We start from the raw sequence: 21,871 nt of genomic DNA, 5'->3' as shown, positions 1-21,871 counted from the left end.
TTAGGACAGTGGGGAACCTTTGTGGTTTCCAAAGAGTTCCTAAGGTGCTTATAAAAAAGTGAGGGTCTCATTTGGCCAAAACACTAAGCAAGTAAGTTTCCAAAGCATTATATACATTTTTTGAGCAATAAAACTTCCTTTCCTTGAAGTGTTGCATACGTGTGCCTTCTAGGCTTCCAAGTCATGTGCATGTTTAGCTTAATGTGATCCCACATTTTCACATGTGTTTTTACTTGATGGAAAAACTCGTTTTTTGTTTGTGAAAAACCATTTTTTTAAAATCATAGATCGTCACTTACTTTCATTTTATTTTTTAAAAGGGAAAAAAAATAAGAAAGAAAAACCTTATATGTGACTCTTGAAATAAAAGATAGGTCTTTGAAAACCAATTTGAGTTTGTGGGTCAAGTTACTTATCTGGAAGGTATAGTGAAAAATTTTATCACCCCTTTAAGTCCTAAAAACTAGCTCTCTACTAAGTAAGTTGAGATACTTGTGAGGACTAACTAATTAATTCATGGACACTATGAACTAAATAAAAACATCAACACAATTCATTAATTTAATAAAGAAAGGCATACTTGATTTGCATTCCTAGCGCTTCCAGAAAATACAAAAGTTAAATAACAAGCAATAACATTACATTACATTCTAAGCAATCACATATTCCATAACAAGTCAAATTTAATGTCATATAATCTCAACACAACAAGTAAACACTAATTGACAATATTCAATCACAAGCTTTAATTTAAATAAATGGTGAAGAAAAGGTTTGCATACCTGGTTTAGCATCTTAAAGCGTTCTCATAGAAATGAGATTAATTCATAAATAATAGTAATGAATTCAAGAAGGAATAAAAAACTAAACTTATATATGAGGATAATGGACTGCTAGTGCAAGGTGTCTTTGGCATGGCTAGTTGCATGGGTTAAAGTATGTTTTGGACAATTGGGATATGAGCTATAGTAAGGGAGAATGGTTGATGGGTGAGAAAATGGGGAAAGTAGGCTAATGACCTATGGAGAGTTGATACATGGGTTAGTTTAAGGTATGTTTGGCATGTTTTAAATTATATGAAAGTTAAGTATAAATATTTTATAAAAACATACACGTTGCATATTTGTTTTTTATTTGGAAAATTAATTTATTTCGTGTTTTAAAGTGTGACTTTTAATAACATATAAACTTTATTTATGATTCATGATATACTAGAAATAATAATTATTTTGGCTTGTTCGTTACTTAAAAGGAACAACTTATTTCATCTCATATTTTTAAGACATGGTTTGAATATTTTAAAGAATTCTAAGTTTCGCTTCAATTTACGGTTGATAATAATTTTAAACAATCAAAGAATCCTAAACTACAAAATTATAAGTTCATGTGATCACATCAAATTCTATAATTTATCCTCCAATAAGCTCCAAATGAAGAATTGAAGACTACAAGTCAATAAATTACGATAACTTACTTGGATAGTAACTTATATGTGTTAAGGGCAAAATGAGGGGTCTACACTTAACTAATTAAGTGGGTAAGACTAACTTAGCAACATCAAGTATGTTGGCATGTCTAAGCGTCGTTCATGAGCTTAGGAAAAGTGTAAGTTTGCGACACTTCTCTGGAATATATGTAATAATAAGGGTGGTCACTCAAGTACACACCATCGAACATGTAGAGAAAATTTCCACACTTCAATAAATCCATCTCTAATGGCAATCCACTCTCCACAAAATCGAGAATTCGCTTCAATAGTGACGGTTTTGGTGATGTTCCTCCTTTATAATTCTCATCGTACAACATTACGTCCATATTCATGATGAAGACATGACAATAGCGGAAGATATACAACACATCTACCATCTTTCTTTTTAGGTTAGGATTAGGCTTTTGTGTGTTAAATAATAAATAAGAATAATTAATTGATTCTAAGGAAGATCCAAATTTCTAAATCTAATCTTTCTCATCATTGAATTTAAAGAGTAACCTTCAACATTTTAATTATTTGTAACTAAACAAAAAAATGGGTTATTTTTATAATAAAGAAATGATAATATTTTTATTAAATATATATTATTTTATGTTAAAAAAAAGTGAAGGGTTAGATTAATAAATAGGAGATTATTTCATCATTTTTAATCAAATATCTAAATTAGAATGTGTTTTTCTAGCCCGATTTCAAAAGTTGAAATTATAAGAAAAAACAACCAACGCCCATCAATATGAAACAAAGATCGAATAAATCCTCGAATGGAAGGTAAAAATAAAGAAACAAGATCAAATTATGGATTCAAATACAAAAGATCCACGAATTAAGCAAGTAGTCTTAATCTTCAAATACAAAAGATCCATGAGGTTGGGATTGGACACACTCCACGCAAGTTTTGGTTTGGAACTCCTCCTAAAGTTGGCCCAGATGTTCCATACACTTTGGGTCTTATAGGTCACCGTTCAATATCAAACCTGTGTAATTGAGATTGTTTGAAGGTTAATAACAGTTAATTATTCAGATTTGATTTAGCTGTTGGAGTTGTGGATCAGGGCACCTTGCGTTTCCTTACTATTAGGGAGGCTGTAGGTTCCAATGCCACGGGCTTTTTCACCTAGCGTAGTAGTGATTTGTGGGGATGCTGGTTGGGTTGCTAGGGATAAATTTTCAAACTAAACTTAATTAGGATTGGGCTTGGACAGAGATTGGGAGGACATGAACCCAATTTCGTATTTTTTTTAATATTATTTATAATTTATATCATCATGTATAATAATACTTATTTCATTTTATTTTATTTTTCAATATTAAACTATAATTATATATTTTTTTCAATATATTAGAAAGTTACATAAATTTATTTTTACTTTTTTTTAGATCCTAAAGTATTAACTTATTTATTATTTAAATTTTGATATAAATATATTTCTTGGAAATTGGTAAAACAATGTAATTTGCCCTTTTCATTCCTTGGAAAGTGGTTGGCATTTCAAGGAAAAAGGTTGAATGATGGAAATCTAGTCTTCATTTTTTTTGTTTTGGACCTTTCCACTTTTCGTATCTCCCCGCTAGTGGAACGAGATGGACCAAACCACTTTGCCTTTTCGTATCTTCTAACTTTCACACTATTTTATTTGTTTCGCCCATCTCTTTATAAAGAAAAATAATATTATATCAATGAATTATATATAATTTGTTTGATAAAAAATAAAATAAAATAAAGTAACGCATTTTAACCAAATTCCATACTAACGGTTTGGTTTTACCATAAATAAATATATTTGTTATTTATTTTTAAAATTTTAACTATAAAATATAGAATACTTATTTTAAGATAAATTTCATATCAAATATATGGATAATTGTGATATTAAAAAAAAATTAATTAAATAAAATTCCATTTCTTCTATTGAAAAAAAAAATGAATTTTCTTATTTTCAATGGGATATGAAAATTTTAGGGACAATTTGTCTTTTGGATTCAGTTGGGTCCAAAAATTAAGTTTTGACCCATAAAAGTTACATAATTAATGAAAATGATATAATATATGAAGATACCAATATACCCTTCAAAACTATTTTCTACCATAATGTTTTAGAAACTTTTTTATCTTAATTTTTTTAATAATTATTCTAAAAATTTATTATTTTTAAAAAACTAATTTTTTTTTAAATACTTAAAAAATACATCATTTAAAAAGAAATTTGATATATTTTCAATTATTTTTATATACACAATTTTAAATATATATATTTTCCAAAATGTTTGTTTTTTCAATAATAATAATAATAATTTATTATTATTATTTTTAAATGATGTATTTTTTTTTTCCAAATCACTAAATTATATTAAATTTTATTGAGGTTTACAAAAGAAATAAAATTTAAATTAATATTTTTCTACTTTTTTTTTCATAGTAAATAAAGATTTAAAAAGATAAAAATTTCATATCATTTTTCTCAATTTTCATATTTTCTCTAAATTTTAGGCTTAAATAGTGAACTTATATAGACCAAATCTTAATTTTTGGACATAACTAGATCCAAAACATAATTTTTCCAAAATTTTATGTAATTACTTTTATAAAGACACTTCTAATTTACAAATTACAACTTTTATAGATTGAAAAGCTCTTCCAAACAAGGTTTTTATTTTATCAAAGGACATTTCATTAGGGTTGGCAGGACGATAGTTATCCAATCTCTAGATATTTTTCAACAAATGTTGTCGTTTAGGGATATGGAGGATAAGACTGAGGGTGGCAAACCACTCCTCTCCTTATCTGCCCATGTGAAACTTACGGAACTGTTTACAACTCATTCCATCCACGCTCTCACGTCCCTCCACCCCCTTTCCCTCTCATCCACACCTTTTTCTCTTTTTTTTTTTTTTTTTTTGGGAGAATTACCCAAAAAGGTAGGTGGGACAGAACAATTACTATAAAGGATGATATCTTTTAATAATTATTGGGAAGGACTTTAATAGGCTTAATATACCAAAATTGCCTGTAGACCCCCACGTAGGGTCATTTTTTATGATACTTATTTGGCCAGGTGGAGCAGCTTCAGGAGGCCATGTGTTGCCTCTTCATTGGCTGCTGAAGAATCAGGTTAGTGGGATTAGGAAGCCAATGAGAAGATGACACGTGTCCAAGAAATCTGCAAAAGCTGCAGACCGTTTTGCCAGCTGCAGGGATCCTTCTTCTGGTCGTTGAGGAGATATTTTGAGGTGAGGTGCTTTTAGAGAGGGGGCCAGCTGCAGGAGGGAGGGGAGAGGAAGGAAACTAAGAAAAAAGATGAGGGTTTCTAGAGAGAAAAACAATATTGTGAGTATTAGTAGAGGGTTCTGGGGAGAGGGGATTTCTTGGAGCTTGAAGGTCAGCAAACTGTGAGAGGTAGTGGTGCTATTGGCTGCCGTTTGGAGGGATTTTTGAGATAGCTAGCTTTGAGCAGAGAAGGTTGGCTTGAAGCCAGTCAAACTTCTATTTGAGGGGAGCACGGCTAGGTAAGATTTTGTGGGTTCATAGGCTATTAATAATCATCATGCTTCTCTATTTTCTGGTTCATGTGATCATCTTGCATTGTTTGTGAGGTTGTTTTGATCTGGTTATTGTGGTTCCATTCTTTATTTCTCGGGTTTCATTCAAGAATAACCTGACTGTGCTTGGTTTGGTGGTTAGATATTTGAAAACTTTCTTGTATCTTGGATTTATTTTTTCTCTTAAGATGTTTTCCTAGTTTAATACATCGACCTTCAAACCCACGGATAAAGAAAAATGAAATGGGTTTTTTCATATGTGTTGGGTGTTTGGTTTTAGTTTATCTTCTTTAAAAGCTTCATTCCATTGTATTCTCTGCTTCCTTCTCCCTATTATGTGCGTGGGTGTTTCCGTCTGAATCTCTGTTTCTGGCTCCCACGCTTGAGGTTCCCTTCTACGAGTGAAGGTCCCAGAAATGGAGTTTGGCTTCTTGTAATTGATAAAATAGCTGGAGCCATGCATTGGTTCAAATGAAGCAAGGTTTGTTAACCGGACTGTGTTCATGGATGCTCTATTTTGGACCTCAATGAGAATGAAACTGGTTTGGTTCTATCCTTGTGGATCTAAAGGCGATTAAAAGGATCCAAGGAGGAGGATGCAGGTGGTGAGTAGGATTTAAGATGAAAGACATGGGGTGAGGTGCCTTGTAAGACCCAGATTTGTTCCTACTGGCTTCCTTTACGATCAGGTTTGTTCCTATTGTCGATGCCGGTCTAAGCGAGCCAGAGATCAAAGTTACAGGCTGAAAAAGGCCTGATGTTGAAGGCATTCAAATAAAACATAGTTCAAAGCACATATGGATTGATCGTTACAGCCTCCGTGATTTTATTGATGAACTGATTGATATCACTCGGGCAAGCATGGATATTACCATTTCCAGATGTCACTTCTCACAGCATGATAGGAAGATGCTCATTGGAGGATGACCCTATCTGTGGCCCGATCATTGATGACGTCGTCTTCCACCCAGGTTGTATTGATTTCACTGCCGAACTCAGCTGTTAGACCATAAATATCCGAAGTTTAAGGTTGCAAGCACAAGTAGCTGGAGTTCCTCATTCACATCCACTAAGTAATGTTATGAGTCGGATGGCATATTTTGGACCAAATGCGTCGTTTGCTGATTTGAGGTGTTCGCCATCATGCCCCCGTGAAGGATTTGCATGGCTATGGGGAGGCATAAATGCAGGTCTAGCACTGGTTGTGACAACGGTGGGAATCTACCTACCTTGCTCTGACATTTTCCGCAACTGGCTAAAGGAATTCATGGCTCAAAATGCTCCCAGCTTGACAGTATATGTTCCATTAGTTGCGGGTTCACTGGCTCGCTCATTAGCCTATGCTACTTGTTATCCTATTGAACTTGGAAGAACTCGGGTGCAGGGCGGTTCCTTAAGGAGAAAGACCCCGAGATTAAGGCTTATGGTGCAGAACCAGCTAAGAGTGCAATTCTTAATGGAGGAAGGCCCGGTTCACATCAGATCCAAGGAATTGGTGCAGAGGAACGCGAAGAATCCAAGAGCAATGTTTGCTTTTTCTTCAGAGTTGTAAATCACATACTCACAACTTCTTCTCTCGTTTTCTCCATGCATTTCGGTTCAGTGATCTTGTTCCAAGTTAAAAAAACATCTAGAGAGAAAGTAGAAGAGAAATGGAGACTAGCTCAGTCTCCAAGCTGTTCATCTTCTTCTTCATGCCATTGATGTTTCTGCGTTCTCAGCTGATTCAATGTAGCGTTACCTACGATAAGAAGGTCGTTGTTATCAAGGGGCAAAGGAGAATCCTCATCTCCGGCCCTGTCAGCTTCTAATTATCATGCTGTCGTTGTATACGGTCCGATAGGATCATTGAAGACTAGCAAAGATCCGATCAGCACGTTTGCAACTAGCGGCGCAGGGAAGTAAGATCTGACGGGAGCCATGTGATGGCATGTGGACCACCGTTTTTCCCACTCGCATTCAGTGGCAGCAGCGGAAGCAACCTTCTCCGAGTCTACACCGATGACGCTCCGGGCTTGAAGATTACACTAGATGAATTTTGTGGCAGTGAGGAAAGAACTTCTGAAAGTTATTCAGTTGCTCATTCTGAAAACCAGCAACCCAGCCTGCTAAATCTCCACCCGAAATTCTTGGGAGACTCTTAGAATGGATTGAAATCTCTAGAGGCACGTGTTCATGGCTCAGAACTCGCATTGGACGAGATCTCATTCGACTCGGCTGTGTCAAACAAAAGGATTTCCAGCGCAGACTCTGTGGGAGCCACGTGTTGCATGTTCACCTAGTGCTGATTTTCTGAGCTCCATGTTTTGAAGGAAAACAACAGGTCAAGGGTCAACATCGAGGTTTCCTCCTTCGCACGCCACTCAATCAGACATTACCATGTGCCACATAGCTGGAAATAATGACAACGCTGGAGCATTCAAGTCGGAGAGTCAAAGGTTTCAGCTTCAGAGTGGTGACAGATTTGTTGTAAACCCATTGGTCGAGATTCCCAATGATTCAAGGAGGATTTCAGAAGTCTCCTCAGATAAAATCCCAAGGGAATGGCAGCTGTTATTACTCACCTCACAGGGTTGTATGAGTAGCATATCAAGTCTACGTGCAGAGCTTCATTATGCATGGCCATCTTGGGCATGTAATTGATGTCCACTTGTCGTTGCTCATTTCCTTCTTAGATTTCAAAAGTGATCTCCTCAAAAATCCAATTTTCAAGCAGTTTTCCAAATTTTGGTTTTCAAATACTTTCGAATCTCTACAGTTTTCCATCTTTAGATTTATTAGGTACCAACATCTCATTTTTAATAAAATTTAGTCGCCATTTTCTTTTTGGCGAGCCACTTTCGAATTTTCTTTGATTTTCAAAATGTTTTAAAATAAGTGTGAATTTATTTTTCGTAATTCTTGGTGATAGAATTTACGAAATTAATTCATACAAAAATAAACGGGCTTTGGTGGGAGCCCCACATTAAATAAATTTTCATCAAAATAAAAGTGAATTTGAATGAAGTGTTATGCGAGCCTTTGATGATTTTGTACTCGATTTAGTAACATGTGAGCTATGTTTATGCTCTTTATTTTGCACTAACCCTCTCTCTTGATAGCGCATAGTGGTTCGCTGCTCAGGTACACACTCATTCCTACTCTGTTTAGTCTATGTGCATTTTCTGACTCTCGCATGTGCATGTTTCGCTCTGAGTATTCATTGATTTATTCATCCATTGTCATGTCAGCTTCATTTTATTAGTAGAGACCCGACTTTAGGGACTTAGAAGGGTGCTACGGTCTTTACCATACCTTCCTGATAAGTTACTTGACCCCCGAACCCGATCCGTTTTTTCACAGACCACCTTTTCCAAAACAAGGAGTCACACTTAGAGTTTTTCTTTCTTATTTTGTTTACCCTTTTAAAAATAAAACAAAAATAAGTGGCGACTCCAAGTCATTTTCAAATAATAAATAAAATCAATTTTTCAAATAAAAATCGAGCTCGCCATCGAGTGGGAAACACATGAGCCGAAATGCGGGGTCCACATTGCCATTTAATTAAAACTTTTAAAATTCAAAACATTTAAAGCAATTCACTTGATTTGTCAATATATTTATGGTACATGGGTTCCACATTTATTGTAATTATTGATATTTAAATTGGAAATCAAAATTTTGGGTTTAACCCTTACAATTATATATAAATTGTTATTTAAATTTACTATTTAAAACAAAAATACTTAAAAAAAATATTTTCAAAATATTATTTGTTGCTTTTTTACCTTTTCATTTTTATTCTAATTTTTAATTTTATGAAGAAAAAAAAATAAGTTTTATAATTATACAATAAAAATGATGATTTTTTCATATATATATATATATATATATATATATATATATATATATATATATATATATATATATATATATATATTATAATTTTAAATTGATAAATTATGTTTTTGTATTAAATTTAAGGAAGATAAAATGTTTAATTTTTCATTCAGATTATCTAAAAAGAATAAGAAAATGATAGAGAATGTTTAATCATTTTTTATTTTTATAATAAAATAATTTTAAAAAATTTATATGATTTTTTTTCCTTTGCATAGTGTTTTTTTTTTCATATAATTTTTTTTTTCTCAATGCATCGATTGGATGATGTTAATATATTTGATATGTTGAATATTAATAAGGTATAAAATGTGATCCTCAAGATTATTACTTTTATTATAAAATACAGGTATAACAAAAATATGTTATAATTACAATATAAATACACTTACATTACAATACATTACAATAAAACCTAATTAAGAAATATATATATATACACACACAAAAATTATTAAATAATTTCAAAATACTAAATAAATGTTGTTAACATATTAATACAACGTGTTAATACCGATATAGTATGAATAAACATTTTTAGAATTATTACTTTTGTAATGAAATATAGGTACGACATAAATGTATTATATTTACAATATAAATACACTATCATTACAATATATTACAACATAATTTAATTTATTTTTATTTAATTTTTTCACGTGCTATGTTACCCAATGAATAATTGTGAGTTATTTCATTTAATAGGTGTGTGTTAGTCAATTAAATATTTATATATTATTCAATTGATGAGTGCTCGTAAAAAATAATTATTCATTATATTATGATAACAAAGTTTTTAATTGTATGTTTTATATATAAAACGATATAATAACTTTAGGATATAGTTTTTATTTATGAGATATTAAAAATTATTTTTTTTACAAGGTTCTTTAAAAAGTCTCAATTCAAAAAAAAAAAAAAAAAATAGCAAATTTTTAAACAGTGAATTGTTCAAAAGTGATAACAATTTTTTTAAGTTGAGAAATATACTTTGATTGCCTATCAACTTGTACTTATCATCATGTATGAGCCCCACATCATTTATCAACCTATATTTATCATTATGTATAGACCTCATATCATTGACAATCTCAATTTATTTATAAATAATATAGAAAACATATTAAAGGGTAAAATTGTCCTCCAAAAGAGTGAGCCTTCATAGTCATTATTTTTTTCAGCCCACCCTTTTGGGTAATTCTCCCTTTTTTTTCCCCCTCTTCTAACGAGGATTTTCTCTCTACATTGTGCTCTATTTTAATTTCTAGACATGAAAATAAGTTTTGAAAATTTTAGATTTCTATTGCCAAAGAAGTCCCATAAGTCATGTATAATTTTTGTGCTTTCTTTCCATCTCTATTAATTCTAATATTTTTAAATTGGTATAATATTATTGTATAATTTATTCAAACTTTATACATGTCAATGTAAACATCGAATCAAGTTCGGGTTGAAGTCGCCAGACTTTATTTTTTAAGATAAGTATGGAGATCAAAAGGCAACAAAGGAATTACATTTTATGTCAAAGATGGAAGTGGATTGATCACAAGGCTCCAAAAGGTTCAAATCAACATGAAGGTAGGCAAAACATGGATTTTTCTGAATAGTACGGTAAATTAAAAAAGTTATGCTTAAATTACTGTAGTAGAAGAAGTTATTACAAATATACGGTAGTTTTTGCCACATAGGAGAGAGGATTTGCCACTTAGGAGAGAGGAGAGAGGAGAGAGGAGAGAAGGTTAATGGATAAATTTTTTTTAAAACCAAAATCATCTTTTCAAAAGTCAAAAGGGAAATCGTCTCTTCAAAAGACGAGTTCCATGAAAAAAAAAATTTAGTATTTAAAAAAATTCCCCATTTACAAGGGAACTCGTCTCTTCAAGAGACGAGTTCCATGAAAAAAAAAAATATATTTTTTTAAAAAAATTCTCAAATTATTATTTAAAAAAAAAAAAAAATTCCTCAAGAGAACTCGTCTCTTGAAGAAACGAGTTCCCTTGGGAAAAAAAAAAATATTTTTTTAAAAATATTTAAAAAAAAATTCCCAAATTACAAAAAAAAAAAAAAAAAAAAAAAAAAAACAATTCCTCAATGGGAACTCCCATGGGAAAAATTTTTTTTTTTTTTTAAATATTTTTTTTAATAAAAAATTCCCAAAAAAAAAAAAAAAAAAAAAAATTATTCCACAAGGGAACTCGTCTCTTGAAGAGACGAGTTCCCATGGGAATTTTTTTTTTTTTTTTTAATTTTTAATTTTTTTAAATACCCAAATATAAAAAAAAAAAAAAAAAATTCCTTAAGGGAACTCGTCTCTTGAAAAGACGAGTTCCCATGGGAAATTTTTTTTTTAAATATTTTTTTATAAAAAATTCCCGAATATAAAAAAAAAAAAAAAAAAAAAAAAAAAAAAAAAAAAAAAACAAATTCCACAAGGGAACTCGTCTCTTAAAGAGACGAGTTCCTATGGGAAATTTCTTTTTTTTTTTTTTTAATTTTTTTTTTTATAAAAAAATACTCAAATAAAAAAAAAAAAAAAAAAAAAAAAAAAAAAAAAACAATTCCTGAAGAAACGAGTTCCCATGGGAAATTTTTATTTTTATTTTTTTTAATATTTTTTTATAAAAAATTTCCAAATTAAAAAAAAAAAAAAAATTCCACAAGGGAACTCGTGAGACGAGTTCCCATGGGAAATTTTTTTTTTAAAAAAATACCCAAATTAAAAAAAAAAAAAAAAAAAAAAAAAAAAACAATTCCTCAAGGGAACTCGTCTCTTGAAGAGATGAGTTCCCATGGGAAAATTTTTTTAAAAAAATATATATATATATTTTTTTATAAAAAATTCCCAAATTAAAAAAAAAAAAAACAATTCCTTAAGGGAACTCGTCTCTTCAAGAGACGAGTTCCCATGGGAAAATTTTTTTTTTAAATATTTTTTTTATAAAAAATTCCCAAATTAAAAAAAAAAAAAAAAACAATTCCTCAAAAGAACTCGTCTCTTCAAGAGACGAGTTCCCATGGGAATTTTTTTTTTCTTTTAAATATTTTTTTTTATAAAAAATTCCCAAATTATAAAAAAAAAAAAAAAAAAAAAAAACAATTCCTCAAGGGAACTCGTCTCTTCAAGAGACGAGTTCCCATGGGAAAATATTTTTTTTATAAAAAAATTCCCAAATTAAAAAAAAAAAAAAAAACAATTCTTCAAGGGAACTCGTCTCTTCAAGAGACGAGTTCCCATGGGAAATTTTTTTTTTTTTTTAAATATTTTTTTTTATAAAAAATTCCCAAATTAAAAAAAAAAAAACAATTCCTCAAAGGAACTCGTCTCTTCAAGAGACGAGTTCCCATGGGAAATTTTTTTTTTTTTTTTTTATAAAAAATTCCCAAATTTAAAAAAAACAAACAATTCCACAAGGGAACTCGTCTCTTGAAGAGACTTCAAGAGAAGAGTTCCCTTGAGGAATTTTTTTTTTTTTTTTTTTTTTAATTTGGGTATTTAAAAAAAAAAAAAAAAATTTCCCCTGGGAACTCGTCTCTTCTTCAGGAATTATTTATTTATTTAATTTGGGTATTTAAAAAAAAAAAAAAAATTCCTATAGGAACTCGTCTCCTCAAGAGATGAGTTCCCTTGTGGAATTGTTTTTTTTTTTTTTTTTTTTTTAATTTGGGAATTTTTTTATAAAAAAAAAATTTTCCCATGGGAACTCGTCTCTTCAAGAGACGAGTTCCCTTAAGGAATTGTTTTTTTTTTTTTTTTTTTTTTTTTTTTTTTTTTTTTTTAAATTTGAGTATTTAAAAAAAAAAAAATTTATTTTTTTTTCCCATGGGAACTCGTCTCTTGAAGAGAGGAGTTCCCTTGTGGAATAATTTTTTTTTTTTTTGGGAATTTTTTAATAAAAAAAAATATTTAAAAAAAAAAATTTTTCCCATGGCATTGAGGAATTGTTTTTTTTTTTTTTTTTTTTTTTTTTGGGTAAATTTTTTTTTCCATGGGAACTCGTCTCTTCAAGAGACGAGTTCCGTTGGGGAATTGTTTTTTTTTTTTTTTTTTGTAATTTGGGAATTTTTTTTTTCCCAAGGGAACTCGTCTCTTCCCTTGAGAAATTGTTTTTTTTTTTCTTTTTTTAAATAATAATTTGGGAATTTTTTTAAAAAAATATATATTTTTTTTTCATAGAACTCGTCTCTTCAAGAGACGAGTTCCCTTGTAAATGGGGAATTTTTTTAAATACTAAATTTTTTTTTTCATGGAACTCGTCTTTTGAAGAGACGATTTCCCTTTTGACTTTTGAAAAGATGATTTTGGTTTTAAAAAAAATTTATCCGTTAACCCTCTCTCCTCTCTCCTCTCTCCTCTCTCCTAAGTGGCAAATCCTCTCTCCTATGTGGCAAAAACTACCGTATATTTGTAATAACTTCTTCTACTACAGTAATTTAAGCATAACTTTTTTAATTTACCGTACTATTGAGAAAAATCCGGCAAAACATGTGCACACTAAAAAAGACCATCTTCTATTCACAATAGTTTGATTCCAAGTTCACATCTAGGATCCTTGATTGATGCTTTGAGTCTTGTGGTCAAAACAAGTGGGCTGATGTTCCTGTCCCTCGTAAATGCATGTTCCAATTAGTCATTCTCAAACCTAACTCAGCCTTTGAATCATAGGCTAGCTAGACAACCCAAAAGGTAGGTTGGTAGGGGGGCATATCTTTGAATTTGGATCTTTCTTCCAATATCCACTTGGTTAATATCTCATTGATATTAGGTTGTATTTGTTTTTTAATGTCAAAGTTTAATCATTTAAACATGTGTGAATTTTTTAGTCACTTAAATTTGGCGGTGACAGCACATATTGTTTGGTTTTAGCATAAATAAATATATTTATTTATTTATTTTTAAAATTTTAACTATAACATATAGAATATGCTCAAATAATTCATATCAAATATATGGATAATTGTAATATTTAAAAAAATTAATTAAATAAAATTCCATTTTTTCTACTTAAAAAAAAAGGAATTTTCTTATTTTCAGTGGGACGTGAAAATTTTATGTAACTACTCTTATAAAGACACTTCTAATCTATAAAATACAACTTTTATGGATTTAAAAGCTCTTCCAAACAAGGTTTTTATTTTATCAAAGGACTTTTCATTAGGATGGGCAGGACGATACTTATCCAATCTCTAGATATTTTTCCCGGAAAAATAGTTGTAACAATCTCTGTATCTTGATCAATGTCTAGTTCATCACTAGTATAACGAAGGGAAAGAACACAGGATATTGATTCTTACGGTACCGTAATCAAATTTCTGATATCATGAATCTCAGTGGAAAGTGTAGTTTCATCGTATTTTAACCAAAAGTAGAACTGGGTATTCCCACTCTTCTTCCAATTATCCCTGTTAAATATTCCAGCTTTTCAGCTCAAACCAAAAATTAAACTAAATGTCAACCTCCGAGTCAACTCCGAATTTTTTTATTATTTTTTTCCAAAAGGGAATTTCTCGGTTACCCTCATCGTTGAACGTGGCTTCCCTAGGCTTCCTCAGTCCCGTTGACTTCACGATGCATATCTGCATTACATTTCTGAACATTCCCCGGGTTTTTCTCAGAAAATGCTATAAATGGGGATGGGTGAGAGAGGTGGATGAAGAAGATCGGCTTGAGAGAGTAGGTTGAGTGGTTTGTGGAGGTGTGGGATAAGATGGGGGTGATGGGGCTATCTTCTCCTTCTGCAGTTGCAACTGTGGTTATTGTTTTGGGTTTGGTGTTGAATGCGGCAGTGGTGTGTCATGGAGGAATCACAAGTAGTTTTGTGAGGAAGGTTGAAAAAACCATTGATATGCCTCTTGACAGTGATGTATTTCGTGTGCCTCTTGGTTATAATGCCCCTCAGCAGGTGTGTGGCTTTTTCTTCCTCCATTTGCTTTGCTTTTCACTGGGATTTGTTAATTGATTTAGATTCATATGCTTTTTCGTTTAGGTGGGGTTTAAGAATTTCAAAACCCATTTAAAAAAAAGGGGTTTTATTTTTTATTTATTTTAAATTACTTCATAATTTTGGTTTTATTTTGGAGCAGATTTAGTGGGTTTGATCTCAATTTTTATTGTTGTTCTTGTTTGACTTGTGGGTGGTCCGTGTTAAGGTTCATATAACACAAGGAGATCATGAGGGGAGAGGAGTGATTGTCTCATGGGTCACTGTGGATGAACCAGGCTCAAACACAGTGCTCTACTGGAGTGAAAAGTCCAAGCGCAAGAACAGAGCTGAGGGAATCATGGTTACCTATAAATTCTACAATTACACTTCTGGTTACATTCATCATTGCACTATCAAGAATTTGGAGGTGGGATGTCACCCAATTCATTCATCATTTCTTTGTTTTGGGATTTCTTCTGGATACAGAGCTTGAAGCTTTTCTACACTGTAATTCAAGGTTTTTAAGGTCTGCTTCGTTTATTTATTTGCAGTTCAACACCAAGTATTACTATGTGGTCGGGATTGAACACACTCCACGCAAGTTTTGGTTTGTAACTCCTCCTAAAGTTGGCCCAGATGTTCCATACACTTTTGGTCTTATAGGTAACCGTTCAATATCAAACCTGTGTAATTGAGATTGTTTGAAGGTTAATAACAGTTAATTATTCAGATTTGGTTTAGCTGTTGGAGTTGTGGATCAGGGCACCTTGCGTTTCCTTACTATTAGGGAGGCTGTAGGTTCCAGTGCCACGGGAGCGTAGTAGTGATTTTGTGGGGATGCTGGTTGGGTTGCTAGGAATTGTTACTGGAAGTTAGTTTACTGAAAAGTTATCTAGATAAGTTGATTCCAAATAGATCTTAGATTTGATGAAATTTATTGTTTAACTTACCAGTGCATCATTAAGGCACACATGTATTCTGGAAGATGCTCACATGCATTATGCATTTAGTGTGTCCATATGTTTTCATAAATGCTTGTTTAGCGTTGGTTTTTGATTCCTTTGGGTCGATTCACTCTACTGAGCATTGCTTGCAGGGGATCTTGGGCAGAGTTATGATTCAAATATGACACTTACGCACTATGAATTGAACCCTGCGAAGGGAAAAACCGTGTTGTTTGTTGGAGACCTTTCATATGCTGATAGGTACCCGAACTCTGATAACGTTAGGTGGGATACATGGGGAAGGTTCACTGAGAGAAGTACTGCTTATCAACCTTGGATATGGACTGCAGGAAACCATGAGATTGATTTTGCTCCTGAAATTGTAAGCATTTCTAACATATTTTCAATGATGGAAAGTAGTATCTTTATGTTTATTTTTTATTGATGTAATGTTTTGACATGGTAATTTGTTCCATCAATCTGCTTAGCTGAAAATTTTTCAATTACAACTTTTGATCAATCCTTTTATTCTTCCAAAGGCACTATAGCTTTTCTGCTATGGTTCTACAATCATATCGTTTTCCTTGTTTGTTTTTGGCACATGATAACCCATTTTTCCTTCTATTATTTGCCGTACAAGGGGGCTTTAGCCCATAGGCTAGGCCCTTGCATGAGGTAGAATTCTGGACCTTCCCTTATGAGGAGCTAGGAGATACTACTACAGTACAGTAACCGGTGGCTTTGTTTTCCTTATAGAACAGTAATCTTAGTTTTCAAATTTGATAAAATTCTTTTCTCTGATATATTTTCTGGGTATAATTCTATATTGATACTTCTTTTGGCTGGTGAGATCAATATATCAACTCCTAATCATAAGAATGATCAGATTTCCATAGGAAGAGTGTGAGAAAGAAAAAGATCTTAACCCATTTCTAGACCTCCCAATATTACCATACAAAGTGAAATTATAATGGAAGTCTGGTGTTTTTTGCAGGGTGAGTTTATACCCTTTAAGCCTTATAGTCATCGATATCATGTCCCCTACAGAGCATCAGATAGTACCGCTCCCTTCTGGTACTCTATCAAGAGGGCTTCAGCATATATCATTGTCTTATCATCATACTCAGCATATGGTAAGCACACTCATACTGTGGTGCACTAAACATATGTGCCCATATGCAGCAGAATGTCAGTTATGAATTACCACATACAAATATAAAAAGTATGAAGCATTTGTAATCCATATCAGAGGATGGGGATTTGGATAATTGTGCTTTTCCTTACTGTGAAAAGAAAGTAAACCCTGGAGTAGGGGGGAATATCCGATGGATTTAGATGGCAGCTGGGATGGTTCCATCATCCTCTAGATTTTTCTATGATATATTGAATTAGTAAAATTCTGAACTTGTGCTGCATTTCACATGAATAGTTTCCGTCCTCTGTAGGATCATGTTTTGTCATTTTAGTCATGATCCAACTCTATCCTGTTACTTGAACTTTTATTTGATAATGCTTACATTCTAAGTCAATTCAAACACTATTATATGCAGGAAGGAACGAGTTCATTTCAGCTTGTCCTCCAAATGCTTATATTGGTAATTAAAATGAATGTTTTTATATGTCTTATGCTTTTCAGGAAAATATACTCCTCAGTTTATGTGGCTTGAAAAGGAGCTACCAAAAGTTAACAGGAGTGAGACACCATGGCTAATTGTTCTTATGCATTCCCCATGGTATAACAGTTACAACTATCATTATATGGAAGGGGAAACCATGAGAGTAATGTACGAGCCATGGTTTGTGCAGTACAAAGTTGATGTTGTGTTTGCTGGTCATGTTCATGCCTACGAACGATCTGTAAGTTCACTTTATCCTCTGCACTGTAAGGCTCCAAAGTAGGAGTTTTTGCTGTTTTCCTGAAACCCCTTTTTGTAGGTTTAAGATCTTAAGCGTTGCTTTTTATTTGGCCTTTAATTTTTTCTGAATGAAATCAAAGAATGCCCGAAAATTGTTAGCATGTTTATAATTGTTTTTCTGACCCTGGAATTATAAAAAATAAAATATTATTTCACTGAAGAAAACTACCAAAAAGAGCATTATTTCAAGAATTCTCTGTTTTTTACCTTCTCTTCCAACCTGACAGCTAATGCTAGTAACTTAATTTATCACAGGAACGTGTGTCCAACATTGCTTATAACGTCATAAACGGCATTTGCACTCCTGTAAATGACCAGTCTGCACCAGTATACATCACCATTGGAGATGGGGGAAATCTCGAAGGCCTGGCAACCAAGTAAGATTAGCACATATCTTGTATAATTCTGTCTTCTATGTTGTAAATGTCTCCTATTTGAAACGACACTGGAGCTAAATTATGTTCTACAATTCAGCATGACAGAGCCACAGCCGAAGTACTCTGCTTATCGTGAAGCCAGTTTTGGACACGCCATTTTTGACATCAAGAACCGAACCCATGCTCAGTATAGTTGGCACCGCAACCAAGATGGATATGCCGTGAAAGCTGATTCCATATGGTTTTTCAACAGGTTCTGGCATCCAGAAGACGATTCCACAAGCACCCAGTCATGATGTTATCAACCTTATTTTGTTCTACTCTGTTTCAATGAGCAGCTCAACTGCAGGAATATTTAGCTTGTTTTTCCTTCTTTCCTCTATTGGTCTGCATCTTCCCTTCCACTTCTTCTGCATGCCCGCTTATGTTCTCTGAATCTGAAAGGCATTCTCCTCTTTCAAGTGCTTGTTTCACTTAATTGCAACTTTAAAGCCGATTTTTTCTTTAAATCACACACTATATTGATCCTACATAAAAAATGAAAGGAGATGTTAAGAGTTTTATATAAAAGCCTCTTCCATTCATCTAAAAGTAGATGCTTATTAGGCATGAGGCTTGGTGCATGAGCCATGTGTCACGAACTTAAGTTTTTCCTAAGCTCACATGTGACACTTAGACATAAACATGTTTGATGTTGCTAAGTTAGCCTTCCCCTTGCATTTTATTAGTTAGATTTAGTTAGACACACAACTTAGAAGCTAAGAGAACAGTAGGTAACATGTGTAGACATCTCTAAGTCTCTTACTAGTATAGATGACTCCAAGAGTTTCTAAAAGCTTCCTACTCCCCTATATAATCCAAGTGAGGGAACTCGATGAGAAAAAGTGGAAATGTTGTTCATGATGACTCATATACAAAAGCTTTTCTATAGTTGTGAGGACTTCCGTAGGCAACTGTGGAAGAAAGCTTACGGATATGGCGCCTATTGTAACTCCTCTATAAAATGATTGTAGGTGTGTTGTAACAATGATAAGTCAAACCGTAAAGCATTTTGGAAGGGTAAATGAGGTACAATGCGTATAGATGGAGTACCACGAATATGCCTTTAATCAACAACTACTCATAAAAAGATTTCTTAGAAAGATTAGAATGTTTAGGAAAAAAGAAATATGAAAATTAAAGCTTTGGATTAAGTTTAGGCTAGGCCAGGCACAGGCTTAGTATAAAAAAAATTATTAAAACAATTTTCTGTTGTAAAACCAAGATTAATTGTTTTGTTGAGTAAGCAACTTCCCACTTAAAGTTTTGCCCTTTAAAGGGATTGTAAGCATCGGTCACCGAGGTTGAGAATTAAGAGCTTTTTAAATCCAAGAAAAACAAAGAATTCGATTAGCTACACAAAAAGGAGAAAAAATAAGGGAAAAAGAAGACTAGGTTAAAAGGTACATGTATCTTTTTTGTTGTAAGAATGCATACATGGATTAAGGCATATTTTTTTCATTTATAAAGAAGGAATCCAATCCCATGTACAATTTTTTTTTCATTTTCTTGATATATCAATACTTGGATTTTATTGGATATATCATAAATATCGGAGAAATATTAATGGATATTTTGACAAAAATATTGATGAGGAAAATGATTCAAAATTGATGAGAATGCTTGAAAAAACTCTAAAAAAAAATGATAAAATAAGAATATATATATTAAAGTTATTTTATAAGTATAATTGATATAAATACAATTAAAGATAAAATTGTATAAAAAATTAGCTTAAATTCCTTTAATATATTTATATTCATTTACTTTAAAATTTTAAAAATACTTTTATTAAAACATGTTTTATTACATTTGAAATAAAAAATTAAATTGATTTACATAAAATATTTTATTTACGATTTAATTTCTAAAAATTTATTACAAATATATGGTGACAATTTTTCTATTAACATTAATTTATTTAAATAATTAAAATTATTAATAATTTATCTTATCAAATCAATTTTAATTTATAAATATTAGGACTCCATTATTTTTTTTATATTATAGCAATTTTTGAGTGAAATAATCTTTTTAATATTTTAAAATAAAAATATTTAAAATTAAATAAAATTAAACGGATAAAAAATTAATAATGAAGTGATAGTAATTTTTAAAAATAACATTAATGAGATAAATATAAAAAATAAAATGATAATATAGATTTAAGATAAAAATAAATAAATTAAAAATGAATAATTAAAAAAAAACTTAAATATTTTTTTAAAAAAAACTTTCAAAAAAATCTCCCATTTTTCTCGAAATATTCCCAATTTTTCTCAAAAAATGGCCGATGCATTGCTCCACCTCCAAGATTGCTCCACCTCCAAGATATTTTAAGATATTTTGGCCAAAATTCTCGCGATACCACCAATATTTGATATATCGACGATATTTTACCAAAATTTTTTAATCCTTGGTTACACTTCATGAGAAAATGAAAGAACTTACATGACCATGTCTTTCTTGTTTATTTCAACTAATGAATTGTTTTTGAGAGACTAAAAATGCTACATAGTTATATAACAATGCAAGGTACCATGCAGAGAAGAAGCCTTCATCAATCTAACTTGTAGCTTGAGTTGCTCATGAGGAAGAAGGAAAAGCTCAACAGTACCAGCCTCAAGGATATACCAAATCTCTAACACCATTGACCACAAAAAACCAATGCCAGCAATTTTGGATTATGAGAAGCGTGTTTTCTTTTGTAGCGAGAACAATGTAAATTACTTTTATTTTTCTGTAAAGCAAATTGACAGCCATATCTCATCATCTCAATTGAGTAGCTCCACTTTTGCCCTAAGTTTTTCCTCCTTTTGCAACCATTTAGTGAAGGCTATTGCCTTGGATTTTCAAAATGCATTTGCAGCAGATCATGCCAGCCAAATCTAAAGGGTTACTCCATTAGCCTTCCAAAATCTACTCTGGCCTGTAGAATATTTCAGATTCAATCATTCAGGTAAAATATTTCATAAACCAACTGAATAAAAGTTATAAAAAAATATATTCTTATGTTTGATTTGGGGAAAGTACCAAGAAAGAAAAAAACTGTTAAAAAAAATGTTTTTTTTTTTCTCATGTTTGGTTTCATTATAAAAAGATATGAAAGAAAATAAAGTGTAATTAAATTTAGAGTGTATTTGACAGTGATTCTAAAAAGTGTTTTTAACATTTCTAATATTTAAAATTTTTTTATTTTTTAAGTATTAAAAATACTAGAAACACTTCTCATATCCACTGCCAAATGCATTTTTAATCTTTATATAATGGAACAAAATAAGTTAAATGAATTTAAAGAAACGTAGATGAAAAATGGTAGCAGTTTAGCTACAAGAGATACTTAGTTTTAGTACAACTGTTCATGGCAGCTTAGTGTTAGTGTGCAGTGAATTGATTTCAGCTGGTTGAAAAAAAAATAAAAAATAAAAACACTCACACGACAGCTTTGGAGAAGACATCCGCAGTGAATTCTTCATTTCTGCATTGTCATAAACTTGACGCCTCAAATATCTAACTGATAATGGTGCTTGTGATAGGGGTCCCTTCCCTGATTCAAGTTTTTCTACTTGAAAAACAAAGACAGAGAGAAGGAAACCTTTGTTGCCTAGACACGGCGTCAACCCACACATATAGTCCCTCTGCTCACTAGTTGCATCATCCCCTCGAATACAGCCTGGAAGATGCGGTCGAGTTTTGACAGAGTCAAGTAGCGGTCCTCAGGCCCATCGATCATAGCCCACAAATTATCATCGGATCTATCCCA

General features: G+C 31.8%; 1 protein-coding gene across 1 annotated transcript; it reads left to right on the top strand.

Moving 5' to 3' along the window:
- Positions 1–14,472: 14,472 nt before the first annotated feature.
- On the top strand, positions 14,473–18,578 carry LOC117908843 (purple acid phosphatase-like). Its single transcript, XM_034822641.1, has 8 exons — positions 14,473–14,811; positions 15,059–15,259; positions 15,384–15,495; positions 15,929–16,158; positions 16,771–16,909; positions 17,413–17,633; positions 17,948–18,069; positions 18,167–18,578. The coding sequence occupies exons 1-8, from the start codon at positions 14,617–14,619 to the stop codon at positions 18,363–18,365; spliced, it is 1,419 nt and encodes a 472-aa protein (XP_034678532.1). The 5' UTR covers positions 14,473–14,616; the 3' UTR covers positions 18,366–18,578.
- Positions 18,579–21,871: the final 3,293 nt, after the last annotated feature.

The sequence above is a fragment of the Vitis riparia genome, chromosome 3, assembly GCF_004353265.1.
Source record: "Vitis riparia cultivar Riparia Gloire de Montpellier isolate 1030 chromosome 3, EGFV_Vit.rip_1.0, whole genome shotgun sequence".
In the NCBI taxonomy this organism is placed as follows: domain Eukaryota; kingdom Viridiplantae; phylum Streptophyta; class Magnoliopsida; order Vitales; family Vitaceae; genus Vitis; species Vitis riparia.
The sequence above is the reverse complement of the archived record's forward strand: the minus strand, read 5'-3'. Positions and strand labels throughout refer to the sequence as shown.